Raw genomic sequence first — 16,787 nt, 5'->3', positions numbered from 1 at the left:
TCATTATTATTATTATTATATTATTATTATTATTATTATTATTATTATTATTATTATTATTATTATTATTATTATTATTATCGCAAAATGTTTCTGTTTCTTTTTAATTCTGCAATAAAGGTGGCTGACTTGACTCGAGAACACCAGCAGGTGGCATAACCTACCAAAAAGATAGTCGTTCTAACTCTGGAGACTTCTCATGGGATGAGAAATGTGGCCTCACTTCTTGGACTTTGACCGTCATCAGCTATATATACTTTCACCTGACTGTGAAAGAAAGACAGTACAGTCTTTCTTTTTTCTCAACACAAGAAATGCAATAGTTGTAGTGCATGTCCAGGAGACACCACAGTGGCTTTTACCTCACAGACTGTTGTCATCATGTCTTCTGCTTGTACATCTCTTTTAATTACACTTTTTCCGTCCACTCAACTTTCTTTTCTGTCAAAAGGAACTGTGACGTTCGTCCGTGTACACCAAAACATGACCATAAAAAAGAAAAAGGAAAGTAAAACTAACCGAAATAAAATGTTTGAAATTATCCTTACTGCATGTGCGTCTTGAATCTATGTTATACCCTAGTTTCAGTTTTGCAATTAAATCACTAAAATAAAATGAGTTTTTGATTATTCATTGAGTTACACCCTAAACTTGCACGTATCGTTTGCCGGCAACAACAAAAACTACAAATATGGCGTCGATCTAATCAAGCCAGAAGTGCGCCGCGACTTTATTGACAATGCGTAACTGAAAGTCGGTGAGTGTGAAAGTGAAAGCGTGAGCGTGACAGCAGCGAGCCCCGCGGTGGTGGCAGCAGATCACTCCCTGACGATGGTCTTACCGGCTGTGGGTTTCCACGGGGATCATGTTGTAGAACCGCACCGCGCTGGCAGATGGATCCAGACCGATTCTCCACTTCTGTCTGCGTCCTGATGGTGTGTCTTCTCGGAACGACGCGGCTCTCCAGCGTCGGTAGGGACACAACGATCTCGTCTATATTTACACTGTCCTCTATTTAAGTAGTATTGTCTGTTAAAGTTAAATCTCATGCCTAGAGTTAAATCCAGGCTATTTTGAAATACATTTGTTTAAATATTTTTTTGCGTGGTTAAATATTGTTTTGTTGTTTACTTTCTCTATACCAGGTGGAGCAATGGTTTCAAGCGTCAGTGTAAAATTACAAAACAAATAGCACAGCTCAAGTTCTTTACGTGTAACAGTTAGTGTTTTTGAAAAGAAAAAACAACTAAATTAAGCTAATAAGAAATGTATTTGGTTATTAAACAAATTTGAATGTGTAATTTGACTAATTTTAAGGTTTTGCAGCAAACAAAATATTCTGATATAAATAGAATTTAATCCAAAAAGTTATATGAAATTATATTTTATAAAAGAGACAGCATTTTTAAGTGGTTTTTCAGAACATCTATGAATCACTAAATCTAGCAATGTATATTTATATTAAGAAAACATATTGCTCTATTAGTGTTCTGTTTATCTGTGGAATAAACTACTTCCTCTTTGCAGTTTACTTGTGCTTAAGGCAATTTAACGTATGATCCAACCATTAAGGTTAATGGATGATAAATCTGCTTTAACATCGGTAATGACCGATATTAATAAACAACATTTGTTTCAGCCTTGAAACAAACACTATGTTTTATGCAACAGTGTCAAAAGAGTACAGGGAAACATAACATACATAATATCAGCTATAAAAGCAATATCAAGGTCAGATATTGATATCGGTGCAAACTGTCATATCGGTGCACCCTAGTTCAGATTGTCTTAGATATTAGAAGTATTATACAATAAATAAGTTAATGTAAATCAGTTTGCCAAGCTGTAATTTCTCCAAATGTCCCGGTTGCACCTTGCCTTAAGTGGCACCGAGGCAGACAGGACATGGAAGGTGACCTTATTTCCACCCCATCTGGGTTCAGATTGACTGACGGTGCCTAGCAACACGTCAAAACTCTGAAAAACCTCAACAGAACTGGAGACAATTCCTGACTGTACATGCAAAAAAATCCAACTGAGAGGGTAAAAAGATTTGTTGTTTCAACTGGCGCTCATTGGCTCCCTAATGATGCCTTGGGCGTTTCCCAATGTAACCAATATCTAAAGCTGCCACTGATAACCTTACGGTCATGGTTGTAAAGTTCTTCAGTTTTATGTTTCAGGATGTAATGTTTATTTTTTTCTTCTTTCTGTTAAGCTCTAAAGTTATATAATGTAAGCTTGTTTACAAAACACAATCCACAGCTTTGCCAGCTGTCTTTTTCTAACGAAGTCAGTTGTGTAAAACAGTGATTGTAGAAGCACATGTGGCAACAGTAACTTCAAAGTAACTGTTTTCTGTCGATAGTCATCAATCTCTATTGTTCCAGAATTTTGGTCAACCTTTTAAGTATAAAGTTCATTTCAGATTTTCATTTCTGATGAATAGCCTAATTTGAGCTGTCAGACAGATAAGATAGCATCACTGTAAAATCTAAAATATGCTGGTGGTTAACTTAATGACTTGCCCTTATAATTCCTGTGTTAGCTGCTTGGTTTTCACCAAACATGGCTTTGTGAAGACCAGGCTTTCTTAAAAACTAATTGTTCTACTGCGACTTCAACATGTGGCTTGCTAATGTGCTAAAGGTTCTGAGGATTTTTGTATTTGTTTTGTTTTTGTTTTTTTTATTTCTCTTAACATTGCTAAATCTGACAATAGGAAAAAAAATCTTAACTGTGTCTAATGTATTCCTTTAGCAAATAAGCTTTAATCCTCACCCATCCACCCACCACAACTAGTAGTTGGTGTGAACACCTCAGCGTCTGGTCTCAGCTAGTTAATGAAGTCATCATGTTTCATTCAGACACAGCTCTGTAAATCTAAATCATTTCTCTTCGCATCCCTTCCAAAAATGTGATACGTTTATCAACCGTCTGGTCACAGACTTTAGCATTCAACATGCTAACTGTCACCTGTCCAGTTTGAGATGCAGTTTATTTTTTTGTTTTTTTATAGGATTTTTGTGTTCTGTGGTCTTCCATGCTACTTGTTGATTAGTTTTTTCTAGCTGTGCTGTCTTGAACTCTAATTTTTAACAAACTAACTGAAGTTTGCCGGGTTTAAGGTGCAGCTCTTGTGTTATTCTGTCATTTCTTTCACTATTGGATGCCCACTCCTCACTCTTATAGCTCTTTCCAGATTGTTAAACTGCTACTACTGCTTCTCCAACATCATTGCTGATATCTTTTCTTCTTGATGTTCATGTAAGCTCCAGAGCCACAAACTATCAAAATGGCTCCCATAGAGGTATTCACACATCTTAATGATCTATGAATGAACAGCATTTAGGTAGATTTCAATAACTGTAGAACTGGCTTGAGACCTGAATGAATGACTTTTACATTCTGAGGTGCAAAACCGGAACTGAAAAGAGCACCGAGTTTCATTTTACTAGAGAAAGAGGATGTGAAAATCAAGTCATGGCATGACATTAGTCTTGATGTTATTTTCCATGTCTGTATTTCTCTTCCAGGCCACTGCGCATGTCCAGAAATTCCCAGAAGAAATTTTACTTTGCAACCAGAAGCAGGAAACTGCTTCAATGTTAGCTACAGATATCGCTACACGTGCATTCCTGGTTACGTGAGGAAGGCCGGAACGTCGAATCTCATCAAGTGCAGCAATCATTTGCAGTGGACCACTACCAAATTTCCACTGGAGTGTATACGTAAGAGCGTTTTCCTTCTCTTCCAACGTTTAACAATGAAACTATATCAAGTTACCAACATGAGGCGTTGGGTTTTGGAGAGTTTCAGGAATAGAAACTCGACTAGGACATGTTTTATGGGTTGGTGCCCTTCTATCCAGGAATACTAAATCAGAGTATTGTTGTGAGATGGCACATATAACATGAGAAACCATTTTTGAAGGGTGAAACTGGAGAAACTAGTTTGAACCCCAGGGAACGCAGCACATGGATGTCTACACATGGAACTGGTGGGAAGAGATTCTGGCCTGCAGCTTTTTGGGTTGTTACTCCTGCTGACACATAAGAACTGAAGGCTACGTGAAAACAATGTTTAACATCCCTCAAAATGGAGTGAAATTACAGTCTAAGACAAGGATTTATAGGAAGCTCAAGGGGGTGGGTAGTAATTGGATCTAAATCATCCTGTGTGGGAAACACACAGGATGATTTAAGTGCCTTCGTAGATAGAAAAAAACAACAACTTGGAAGTGTCTGAGTTTGAAAAATCTAAAAAATGAGAGAGAAAACTGAAATTTTGAAATTAATCTCACAAATTTCCTAGAAAAATTGTGAACGTTTATGAGTTTCGAAAGCTGAAAATTTTTGAGTTTTGAAACTCAAACATGTTCATGTTTTTCCAAGAAAATTTCTGACAATATCAGAAAAAAAATGAATACCTACGTTTTTCTGCAGTATTTCTGAGATAAGTCTCAAAATTTCAGAGGTTTCAGTGGAAATATGCTCCTTTTTGTTCCATCTGCGACGCCGTTGTAGAAACCAAACCGACTGAGAAAAGAAGCAACAAGAAATTAAATCCAAATGATGTTAAGCGAAGTTGTGTAAGGTAAGCAAAAGCCAATATGGAACCAATAAAAACTTTAAGAAGTGAAATGAAAGGAACACAAAACCCTCACTCAGCCTGTAAACCATGACGGGACCAGCTGCTAGTCTGAGCTAAAAATAAACACATATTTCAACAACCAAGTTTGAGACATTACATTTTGTCAAATGCTATCATCAAAATCATCAAGCAAATATACATCAGATACATTGAGAAATGTTCCAGTTATCATGGTTCAAAGGCAGCTCTAAGCAGGCGGGTTTTCACCCTTCATTTAAAGGAACTCAGCATTTTGACAGTTCTGCAGTTTTCTGGAAGTTTGTTCCAGATTAGTGGAGCATAAAAACTGAATGCTACTCCTTATCAGGAGTATCTTATTTTTCCCATGCATAATTATGCATGGGTAACTGCTTATTCTAAGCAGCTACGTCTTACCTGCCAAACTCAGCTCCTTATTTACTATAAATACAAATGAGTCGCTCCCAAAAGATAACAGCTTGTCCAAGAAATGGGTCAAGAGCAGTGAAGTTCTATTATTTTTAAACAGTTGATGCATTTTCTAGTTCATCCAAATGCTACTTTATGAACCTTTAAAACGTCGTCACATTTGCCTTCGGCAGTTACTTACACAGAATTATACAGGAGTTACATAATCAGTGGCGGTTGGAGGTGGTACGCCATAAATTATCGTCCTATGCAAAACATGCACCGAGTATGAAATGTAAAGAGTGACTGTAAAGAAATAAAATAACTTTCACTTAATATTGTTGCTTTTTACTCTAGTGTCAGATCTAACAGCTATTCTCTGTAGGAACACTTGGCATGTCTCTTTTCTGTATGTTTCACACAGGAACATTATAGGGAGCGCGCCACTTTCTTTATACCTACTTTTCCTGCTTAAGTAATAGCTGATTGCTTTGTGAATATGCAAACATGGTAATTCAGTTGAAATTATTTTTTATTTCTATAGCACCAATTCACAACAAATCTTAATGTTGTGAATTGACTTTTTACAAAAGAAGTCATTGCAATTAGTTACTGCTTTATTTCGAGCCACTTAAAAGAAAATAATGCATATTATAGACCATAGTAGGAAAAAAAGGAACAATATATATATATATATACATACCCACTTATTGTCTTGTTTTAAGGACAAGACATTTAATTCACGTTTTATATAATAATACTATATTTAGACATAAACAAGAATGCATTTAGCTGAAAGACATCACGCATACATTCCAATTGATCCTTGTTAACAAACAGTGTATTAACTTTAGTTCATTATGCAAATTAGTTTAAAAAGTGTTCTATTTAAAGAAACAGAGCAGATGGCATCAAGTTGTTGATTTACTGTTTTAAAGATTCATTAAAAAACTGGGAGCATAAACCACTGTGACGTTTCTGGGATTGGACCCCGTTAGCCGGCCTTTGTCTAGGACCCTCTTAGACTAGCTGTTTGCTACACATGATCGAAATTCATGCTGAATGAAAACGTTAAATGACTTATCTACTACAGGTAGGATGCTAACTGCTAATAAATGTTTAACTGAATCCCCCTTCAAACCTCCTGAACTCTTCCGTTTGACCTTGAAATCAATGAACTCGCTTTTCTTGTTCCAGCTCATCCAGACTCAACTCCTCCACTGCCACCACACATTCCAGGTATTAAACTTTTTTTTTTCTGATGCTAAACATCAGAAAAAAATGCAGCTTTATTTTATTTTAGTTAAAATTTAAAGACTTATTAAAATATATTTTAAATATAAGTGCATTGCAACAAGTGTTACGGATTCCCTTAAGCAGACTATTTCTGTTTGCTAATTCATTGTAAATGTAGATGCATTATGCTACCAAGGCAGTTTAATATATTGATATTGATGTATTGCTCTTTCACACTTTTAGTCTGTCAAGTTATCTGTCATTGAAGAATGTTCATCATTCTTTTGCCTGCACCAGCTTGAATTACACAGTACGTTAATACCAAAGGGTAAAAGGTGTGTTGGAACAAGGTCAAAAAGATTGAAGAAGCTTAGCGTTGGTTTTCCAAGTTTGATATTATTAGAAAATAGAAAGTTTCTCGAAAGAGAACTGAATACACCCAGGAAAAGGTATACTCAGAGTTATTTCAGAGCTGTTAAACCCTCTGTTCCTCTTATTGCAGTTTCTTAGGCTGGATCTGCGGTTCTTACACAAGACCTGGTTGAACAACAATTTGCTGAACTTCCTGTTTTTCTCAAAGTATTGTAAAGAATCTGAATTGGAAAAGTGTGTCGTAGAATTTGAAAAAGATCTATGTTGAGATGACCAAAACATCGGTGGAAGAGTTCTTCAGCACACTGCTGAATCAGAAGCCAACTTGACCTTGTGTTGTTTCATGAGATGAGGAACATAGAAAAAGAAATTAAACAAAACAAGGTTTTGTGTTTTGTACTCAGATGTTCAGAATGCTGATGGAAAAATCTGGACGATTTAGTCTGGAAGTATGGAGCTTTGAATCGTTGATTCAGAAGACTTAAAGCATTTGAACCAAGCTAAAGAAGCTCTGAAGTTGGGAAGTTGCATTTAAACTTTTATCTAAAATATGAATGGGTTGTGTTTTTCATATTTTGTTTAGGTTTGCAAATTCATCTGTTAGATTCCTGTTAGATTAGTTTTAATAAAACATGACATTAGTCAATAGTTGATAAGTTACTCAAGTCAAAACACTGTACAATAATAATATGAAAACCGTGTTAAATTTGGACGTTTTGTAGGAATGGTTGCGTATCATCTGCATACAGTGAAACTTAGTGATTGAGTTTTATCTGGCTTTTTCTTCTCCTTGATTTTTTTTTTCATTATTTTTATGCCCTACTGTATTAACTGATAAGCTCTGCAGTTGATGGATGAACTATTAACTTATTCTATTTCAGATGGTTCAAGTATCACAACTGCGCCACCAAACTGGCCAGGTAGGATCAATGTGTACATTTGAAAGAACATGAATATTATTTTTGGTTTTTGCTGCGAATCCAAGGAGGATTGCTTTACAAATACATTTTGTTTATATATCAACATCTAAACCCGTATCCCTGTAGTTTATACTTGATCAATTTTATAACTTTAAACATAAAGTAGGTTTTTTAAGTAGTTATGTAAACCAAACTTTTTACAGACAGTGTAGGATTAAGATTAGTCAGGCTCTACTTCTCCAGTTCTCAAGTTTATATTTGCCTAAATTTCATGCTTGAAATTAACATATGAAAGAAGTTTTAGACTGTAACAGTATTTGTAGGTATGGCATTAGTTACAACATTTAATTTCCCTTTGGTAAAAAGTATTTTTGGATTGAATTTAATTGAATTAAATCAAAAGTTTAATATTTTTTCAATTGTGGTGAGTGTTGTAACTTTTTGCTGCTGCTTGTTTTGATAAAGCAGCAGAAACAAGACACAGGCCTGCTAAAGAAAATGAAACATGTTGGGTTATGTTTTCGTACCAGCACATGTTCTGCAGTGGTACTTTTATCTATATGTGGTTCGAGTTTGTGCATAAACACATATTTGTTATTTCACCTAGAGGGCAGTACTACATGTTTTTAGGTGACAGGCTGAAACATGTTAGGATGTGGGCTACAGTAAATAAAGTTTCTAAATGTTGTAATTTCAGCTTGAAACTCTAACCTTAAAAGTTTGTTTTCTTTCTCTGTACCTTTGATGTGCTTTCCTGAACTCCTCTTGATTAAATTGAAATGAAACAGATTTTTGACTGAATTGGGTTCAGTTAGTCTGATGAAACCTTTTTAATGTGGTGAAGTCTGGTTCCATTTGTGCTTATTAGCTTGAATTGCTGTGACTTTGATGTAGCTTAGCATCTTCTAAAACTGAGGAAGTGGAAAATATAACTATGAATTTCCATTAACTGTGTACAAACTTGCACGTTCTTTAATTGGGTCAATTAAATCCACATTTACTCCAATAAATATAACCAGTGTTCAGTGCCAGCAAAAAAATATCCCTTTACAGATTTTTTTCTAGTTTTTTGTTTTTTCTGTTTGTTAGACTTAAATATAAGTCTAACAAATGTAAAATAAAGAAGATATGAGTAAATGTGTAAATTCAAAATTCAATTTCAACTGACTTTTTCATTTGTTATGGGGAAGAAAAAGCTACCCCCACCAACCTGGCCCTATGTGGAAACATAACTACTCCCCTTGTCAAGTCATGACTTTAGGGTAAGCGAACCGATTTTTAGTGTTTTTGATTCATTTTCCTCCAGGCATCGATACTGACAAACCTGTAACATCAAAAATATCACAGAACGAGAGCCAGTCTGATGAGACAGCCTTAAAATTGTCATAGTCGACTGGACTTTGTTTTCTCTTTTTTAAATTTTGCTTCCAACTCATATTTTATTTTACTCCTGTGTTTTGGGTTATTAGTGTTACTTTTACCCCAATTTTTTAGTCTTCAATAGCTGTTTTCTATTCGCTCATTCATTCACCCATGTCATCCTATAATCATCATCCCCAGTATAATTACACCTCAGTTCAGTTACTCCTCGTCAGATCCTCTGTTATCTTTCATTAGGGATTTCCTGATCCAGTATGCTCATTTTACTGTGTTTTTCCACTTTGCTTCTCCCGTATCGTCTCTGAATCTGAGTCCCCAACAATAGGTCTTGACAGGGCTGCTGTCAAGACATGACAGCCGTCCTGATCTGAAAGTTCCAAAACGTATGAGAAGCAAAGCCACCGACATCTATCAGTCTGGGAGCATTTGAAGAGAAAATCTGTGGTGTGATCTGAAGTATCCCGTTCATGCTAGAAACCCCCAAATGGGACTGAGAAGCCACACTGTGTCCGACTCATCAAATTCTTAGAAATTACACAACTGGTTGTAAAAAGTTAATGAATGAGTAAAACCATCATCTGAACATGCTCCGGGTCTCATTGTGATTTGTTTTTGCAAAAAATGTTACTGTTGGTGTTAAAAGAAGCAAACAGAAACACTTAAATGACAGCAGAAAGAGAGTTGGTATTGCTAAAAAAAATATAATAGATGGTTGCTTCTTTTTCTATTTTGCAGGAACTTCCACCAGCCATCCGACTGGAAGAACCACTACTGAAACTACAAGCTCAGCTAATATGGAGCAAAGTACATCAGGTAAGAAGCAGTGAATCCTATCATCGACAGCTGCTTTTGTCCAATCAATCAATCAATCAATCAATCAATCAATCAATCAATCATTATTTGTGGAGCACCCAAAGTGACCAAAGAGCTGTACAGGTACATAAGCGTCTTTAAGTGACCAAAAAAAGCGCTATAAAAATATTATGTATTATTTTTATTATTATAAATGAAAACATGACTATAAGACACAAACACCTACAATAAAACAGTCAGCCATTAGGGGGCACCGATTGCAGTTTGCTGGTCGATCCCCGATCTTTATAAAACCTGATCTGACGTTTCTTGACCAATACGGGCTGTAGCAGCTCCTCAGCACTTGGATTAATTTGCGCGGTCTCGACGGGTGATTTTCAACGTTTGTTTATTTTTCTTTGATGTGGACCATCAGTCATCTCAATCATCTTGATTACCTCAGTCACCGTAATCACTGAGAAAACTAAACAGATATACAAATATTAGAATATAAACAGAAACTTACAACACAAACAACAAAATAAAACGTACCTCCCTGCTTTCACCGGGAACACTAAGTGTTGATAGTGCCAAGCACATCTTTGACAGTTTGTTGAAGTTATTCATTGGTACAATGATTTGCCAGCTTTTATAGGGCCTGCCCTCATTTAGCTACGGCAGCCCATGAGGTACATAACAAAAAAATCAAAACTTTACAAAGTGAAAATACAATTAAACAAAACAAAATACAAACCACCAACAGTGCTAATCAAACAGACAAATATTAAACAATCTGGAACATCCTTAATTTAGAAAATTCACTTCAAATAATTTACAATAAATAGTCTACAAATTTGAATAATTTAGGCAACTTAATTTAAATGGTTCACTATCCATTACATGGGCCAACACCTGTATTGTGGCCCTAAAGCACTGTCGATGTTTCATTCCAAACTCTATTAGATAATGAGGCGTCTGACTGTTTAAATATAAAAAACTGACAAAATTAAAGTCTTGTCATCTCAGTATGAGTGTATTCTCAGTAGTTATCCTGTTTTGTACATTTAGGTAGGTATTAGTTCTTAACTTCTGGTTAGTTAGGTTGTCGTGCCACAATTGCATATCTACAGTAATTAAGATGTTTGGTTTCCATTTTTAGAGTAATTTTGGTAGACCTTCGCACCTGAGAAGGTCTGGATTACTAGAGTCCCAAACCCTAAGAAATGGCTTTACATGATCTCATACAACTTACATTTGAAGTTTATTAAAAATATGAATTCTGAGTCCTGACAAAGATGTGTAGGTTTAGAATACAACTTTGCATGAAAGAATATATTGGTTTCATTGAGGTTTCTTTTATTTTCAGATGTGACATTTTTTTATAATTAATGTGGCAAAATAATCTTTTTGTGTGTAGGAACTGAAAATACAACCACAGTGGTTTCCTATGAAACTCAGAACTCCACATACTCACCAAGTAACCATAGCATCGAAAACAGCTCTATGAAAGACACCCACACAGAAACCTACACAGGTAATTCTATATCCTGACTTTCTGGAAAAATCTGGCTTGATGCTGGCTACAGTTATTGACTCCTTTGGTAAAGATGTGTAAACAGCCTTAAAATAAATGAATCTGGGTCATTTGTCCATATCGCCATCAAATGTGGAAAATACCCAGGAGAAGGTCTGTCGCCTACTGGTGTTGTACATAGGCCTGAACCCCCTCAGCTAAATAATCAGCAAGACTGGCTATGGATACTAACTCAGAAATAGGCCAGCCTCCTCTACATGGATTGAGTTGAGCTGTATGCTAAGAGTGAGCGAGACATTGATTCACTGGTTCACACCACCAGTAGGAACATCAGAATACCATTTGGGTTGGAGAAATGTGGCCACATGGTGACTAAAAAGAGGATCAGATAATCCACAGAGAGGGAATTGCACCCCCAGAAAGGAGAATAGTAAATGTTGAGGAAAATAAAGCCTTGGAATACCTTCAATGAGTAAGGTGAGTTCTGGGGACTCTGCTCAGTGACAAGAAGGAGGTCTGTGAAGATGACACCTGTGTCTAATCAGATACCCTGCTAGGGTAATAAATTGATCAAGCACACAAGCTTCTTACCATTCATGGTGGATTCCACCCCAGATCCAGTATCCACAAGCTGTAAGCACACAGAAGGAGGCAGAGGTCTCACGAGCATCAGAGATTAAATATCCAAGCTCCCAGAGTACCATCAGGACGATGGCTCCAAGGGATGAAGCACTCGGACAATAGAAAATGGAAGAGAAGGAGGTGAAGGAACCATCATGGGAGGATAAACCCCTTCATGGAACGTACCTCCAACAGACAACTGAAGTGGCCAATATGACAAAATCCTACCAATGGCTGGAGAGGGTTGGACTGAAGACAAGGCATGGATTTAATCGGTTCAGGCCAGATTTGTTTCCATTTGCAGATCCTGTGTGGATCCTCCCTGGGTTTTGGAACCACCTCAGGCATGGTTACAAGCTGGTGATTTGATTGGCAGCAGACTGCATTTGTTGACTGGCTTGTAGCGTGACATCATTGGATGAATGAAAGTGGTACTTGCAAACCACCATTTTCTTTTTTAAAGGCTGCTCAAATTGAGAAAGACAATTTGTGCGCACGTGTTCCTCAATTTGGCTAGAACCAAACCAGACATTAATCGGCTAGAGGGAGACTTAACAATGGAGAAGGAACTGAAGTAGCTGCTATACTGCACAGAAACATCTGTGCAAAGTACAAACTGGAGAAGCCTACATCAGTGTGGACTGACTGATCTAATAGGATTTCTACATTCTAATGAACCAAGTGGCAGGGCTTCATGACTTTTGTGTGCAAGACTTTTTATACTTGTGCTTGCATTTTCAGTTTGAAAGCTGGACTTCATGTCTGTCTTCTCAAAACTTGTAATTACTGAACTCAAACCTTCTGCTCGCTCTCAAATGCTCACTGTGCTTTCTCAAACCTTTCTCCTCACCCTCAAAACTTGTCTCTGCTCGCTTGGCTTGAGACGAAGAGCCACTCGCCCCGCCCGGGAAGTCGAGGGTGGGTGGCTGCATCTTGTGTGATTGCCTAACAGCGAGCCATATGTGGTGGAAGGATGAGCTTTAATCTAGCTGGGTGGCCTGTGTGTGAATTAACACTTAATATTAGGTCATTGTTGTTTATTATTGGAAACAAAAGGCTGGAGATTGCTCAACAGAAGTTCCCACAAACTTTGATCAACTCAAAAAAAGAAACTTTTCTTCACAGAAAATAAATGTACTCAAATGCATTTGCCGATTTCTGAAAAATTGAGCACAATTTTATGGTGCTGCAGTTTATTTTAAGGCTTGTTCCACATCTTTATCAGGGGACAGAACAACATTATGGTTTAAATAAATGTCATTTAATGTAAAAAAAAAAAATCTATAATTCAGAATCCATTATATTGCAAAAATCAACATGATTATATTTCCACTATAACAATTTCTGACAGTAAAGATGATAGAACAAGTGTTTTAGCTGAGTATGTTTGTTTCTCTCTCTGTTTCCTGTTAGCAGCAGACGCCAAAACAATTGGCGTCGCTTTATCTGTGGTGATCCTCTTGGTTTCCATGAGTGGCATCATCTTTGTACTATATCGAAGGTAAGCTGGAAAAAGACAGAGATCTCAAAGATTCGTGCTGACAATAAAGTCCCTTTTTGTTTTTCTGCCTTAGGAGAAAAAGACAGATTCCCTGTCGGGAAACAGAGGAGATGCAGCCAATGAACAACCCCTCCGTGTTGTAAAATTTCTACAGAGTTTTTCCAGAGGAACTGCAAAAAAGAGGAAGGAAGAACGAGCAGCCTGTATTTAAAAATGAATGTAGCCACTGTGATATCACCCTGATGTTTGTGAAATGCTGTGTTGAAGCCTGGAATCTGTCGTCTTGTCTACTTTATTTAAACAAAGAGGGCAGATTATCTGTAAATACTTTATCTTCAGCTAAGATTTATTCAACATATTCTGCTGGATGTTAAATCTCCAAAATGAATGGAGGGGACGGGGGTAAATTGAGCCAAAGGGTAAGTTGAGTCATCAGTTGTTTCTAGGAAACTAAAAAAAAAAAAAACCCAAAAAAACCATTGATCATGTGACTAAATATGAGGAAGGCATTTTTTTAATGAAGTTTATGACTGTAAGAACCTCATGAGGAAGTGACTACACCTTTATTTCTCTTTACCTACCGACGTTAAAATTACTCTAATCACTCCAGGGTGGAGCCGTAGCGACGGCGCTAACGCGGTAATAAGCGGGATAAAAACAGTTTTTCCCACATGAAAGTGAATTTAGTCTATCATGAGTTTCATAAAAATTGTGTTTAGACCAAAACAAATATTTTTACTTTTGATTTTTACATCAGTCGAGCAACAATATGAAGTCATAAATCAAAGATAATTTCAGATCAAGTTCAAGTGCTAACTTTGGGGTAGCATTTCAACTGCTGGCTGAGATGCTACCATCGAACCACGAATTTGAAACAAGAATCCAGTTCTAGTGCCTTTTTTTGCTCCAAATTTTAATGTTCACTTTCCAAGCACGCTTGAAAGCATTCTGTTTTCTTCTCTTTCTTTTTTGTTTTTTTTACTAAGCAGCACGTTATCTGTTGCATCTGTTGAATTGTGTACAACTACAGCCAAACTTACCCTACACCTATGCTTGTTTTACCTCACATACGGGGTAAGTTGAGCCATGAGAACTTTTAAAAAAATAAATTTTATAATATTTAAATATTTTACACTATTTCCAATTATTTGAAGGGATGCATAACATCCTTAAATATATGTAAACATATAGATTAAAGCTAATATATCTGCCTTGATGTATTAGCTAAACATGAAAAATGTCTCCTTACCCCAGTCTCTCCAAAGTACACAAATCAAAACCATAACTACCCATTAGAACTCTATTATCTTCTTACAGGAAAAAATGTTAAGTTTGATTGTGTGTGTGACAAATAGTAGATGGTTTTATACAATGTTCAAACGTAGGATCTCAATCCGTGTGATTTTAGTGATATAAAAGAAACTTTGATGCTGCTAATCCATCGGGCCAGCCAGAGACAGCCCAAGATCGTATGGGGCCCGGATCAGAATTTGATTTGGACACCCTCTAATAAATAAATTTTATGGATTTTTTTGTTGTTGTTAGGTTTATTATGAAGGGAACAAAATAATTTTCTCAACTCTCATGTTATTCACATCATATTTATTCCATTGCACAAAAGGAAGTAAGCTGTTATCTCACTGACCTGCAGGTACAGTGTGCATGAAATGTAACTACTGTATAAAAACAGCAGTTGAGAGCTTCCCCACAGCATGACGCCTCCACTGTCTTGTTTCACCACAATTAAAAAAAAACAAACTTCTATCTTGGTCTGGCTTTGTTATTAATGTGCGCTAAACACGTAAGTTCAAGTGTGTGTGGAGAAAGATGAAGGCAAACAACATTATTGAAATTTAAAACAAAACAAAAAAATCACTGGCCCTTTAAATCGTCAGTGCCAAATTCAATTCCCAAAGTGAAATGAAATGTTGCCAAAACTCACATATCATCCAAGTATCTTCAAAGAGTCATGGTGGATGGTGATGCAGTGGGTAAGGAAGGGTCTCCAATAGCAGTCAGTACTGCAGTGACTCTCAACAGCTCCCTTGTGCCTTAGGCCTCCTCTATGGCCAGCACAGTGCTTAATCGATGTATATTTTATAATGTTTAAAGTCTTTTTTGATTTCAGTATTTTTATTCTTTTCAATCAAATCACTAATATCAATGGTGTGCTTTAGTAGGCATGCACGGTTTCACTCTTTAGCCTTAATCTATAGCCTTAATCTTACGTGATGCCTCATAACTACTTCGTTGTAATGTATCAGTGAGATGCACTCTTTAGAACACTTTCATTTGTTGTGACCCTGTACATATTCTTATCTATTGCTAGACCTAAACATTCATGAAATATCAGAAGGTTGGCAAACATTTTGATATTGTTTATACTTTCTAGACTGTCATGTATTTTGAAATTAACTGGATTTAATAAACAACTAAATATTTACGTCTCGTTATTATGGCATCCACCGCAGGGGTCCAACTCTGCGGTGGACCCCTGCAGAGTTAGGGTTGGTCTCTTATGATTTTTAGATCTGTCTATGCACAGACTTAAATAATTAGGTCATAAAAATTGTAAAACTTGCTTGCATTCTGATGAGGCAATCCAACTGTTAGTTGGATTGCCTCATCCAAACCAACTAATCAGCATTCCATTCAGTTGGAATGCTGAAGTCTGAGTGACTCTTAGCTTTAGATGGTTAGCGGCTAGCTAGTCAAAAGAACTAGATGCTAGCTGTTAGAGTTTTGAACTAGCCAAAACTGACAATGTTGTTTTACACTTAAGTCACAAACTAGTATTTTATTGGGATTGTATGTGCTGGACCAATATTAACTAGTTCCTATTTATGAAAGTGGAAGGAAATGATACGTGGCTGTAAAAGAAAATGATTTTGCAGCCTTTAGCAGGTTTTCTTGCAGGATTCCAGCTTTAGGTTGCATCCATCTTCCCAGTAGCTATGCCTCTGTCCCTGTTGAAGAAAAGCCACAGCCATGTTTCACTGTGGCAATGTTACGTTTAGGGTAATAAGTCTAGTTTTCTGCCACACTTAGGGTTAGGTTTGCACTCAGACCAAACTGTTTAATTTAGTTCTCTTGGGACCAGAGCATTTCCTTCGTCTGTTTGCTGAGTAAAATTTCATTTGATTTAGCTGCCATTGTTTTGTCAGACGATGAAGAATGACCTTCATCTGCCAACTTTATGAAAATCTCTAATTGATGGGTGCCTGCATGTTTACATGCAACTAATGATGTTTACGTCCTCCTGTCTTTGGAGGATGTAAACTTCCTCCCCAAACAGGATGAAAGTCTTATCTGAGCTCTGACACATTTGTGCAAGTTCCCAGCACTAATTTCAAAGATGAACTGCTTCGGATGATGATTTTGGAATTGTACAGTGAGATTGTTTATTCCTATG

The 16,787-nt window shown here is 36.7% G+C and overlaps 1 protein-coding gene across 6 annotated transcripts; it reads left to right on the top strand.

Moving 5' to 3' along the window:
- Positions 1–745: 745 nt before the first annotated feature.
- Positions 746–15,818, top strand: il15ra (interleukin 15 receptor subunit alpha). 6 transcript variants are annotated; one of them, XM_014976768.2, is made up of 8 exons: positions 748–972; positions 3,537–3,731; positions 6,217–6,258; positions 7,509–7,547; positions 9,663–9,740; positions 11,137–11,253; positions 13,291–13,375; positions 13,449–15,818. In XM_014976768.2, exons 1-8 carry the CDS (start codon positions 894–896, stop codon positions 13,516–13,518), a joined length of 705 nt encoding a protein of 234 aa, XP_014832254.2. In that variant the 5' UTR covers positions 748–893; the 3' UTR covers positions 13,519–15,818. The 6 variants fall into 6 exon arrangements, with proteins under 6 accessions (XP_014832279.1, XP_087859300.1, XP_014832264.2 ...); XM_014976759.2 differs by having other exon boundaries at positions 13,288–13,375; XM_014976793.2 differs by lacking the exon at positions 11,137–11,253 and having other exon boundaries at positions 746–972.
- The last annotated feature ends 969 nt before the right edge of the window (positions 15,819–16,787 follow it).

This window comes from Poecilia mexicana, unplaced genomic scaffold (genome assembly GCF_051168715.1).
Source record: "Poecilia mexicana isolate PSO_F unplaced genomic scaffold, ASM5116871v1 scaffold_23, whole genome shotgun sequence".
In the NCBI taxonomy this organism is placed as follows: domain Eukaryota; kingdom Metazoa; phylum Chordata; class Actinopteri; order Cyprinodontiformes; family Poeciliidae; genus Poecilia; species Poecilia mexicana.
The sequence above is the reverse complement of the archived record's forward strand: the minus strand, read 5'-3'. Positions and strand labels throughout refer to the sequence as shown.

Bases quoted from the DNA above. Each gene is read 5' to 3' on its own strand.
- il15ra (XM_014976759.2), top strand. From the start codon at position 894: ATGGATCCAGACCGATTCTCCACTTCTGTCTGCGTCCTGATGGTGTGT. The intron at 9,741-11,136 runs GTAAGAAGCAGT...TTTTGTGTGTAG, and splicing joins TATGGAGCAAAGTACATCAG to GAACTGAAAATACAACCACA. The intron at 11,254-13,287 runs GTAATTCTATAT...GTTTCCTGTTAG, and splicing joins CCACACAGAAACCTACACAG to CAGCAGACGCCAAAACAATT.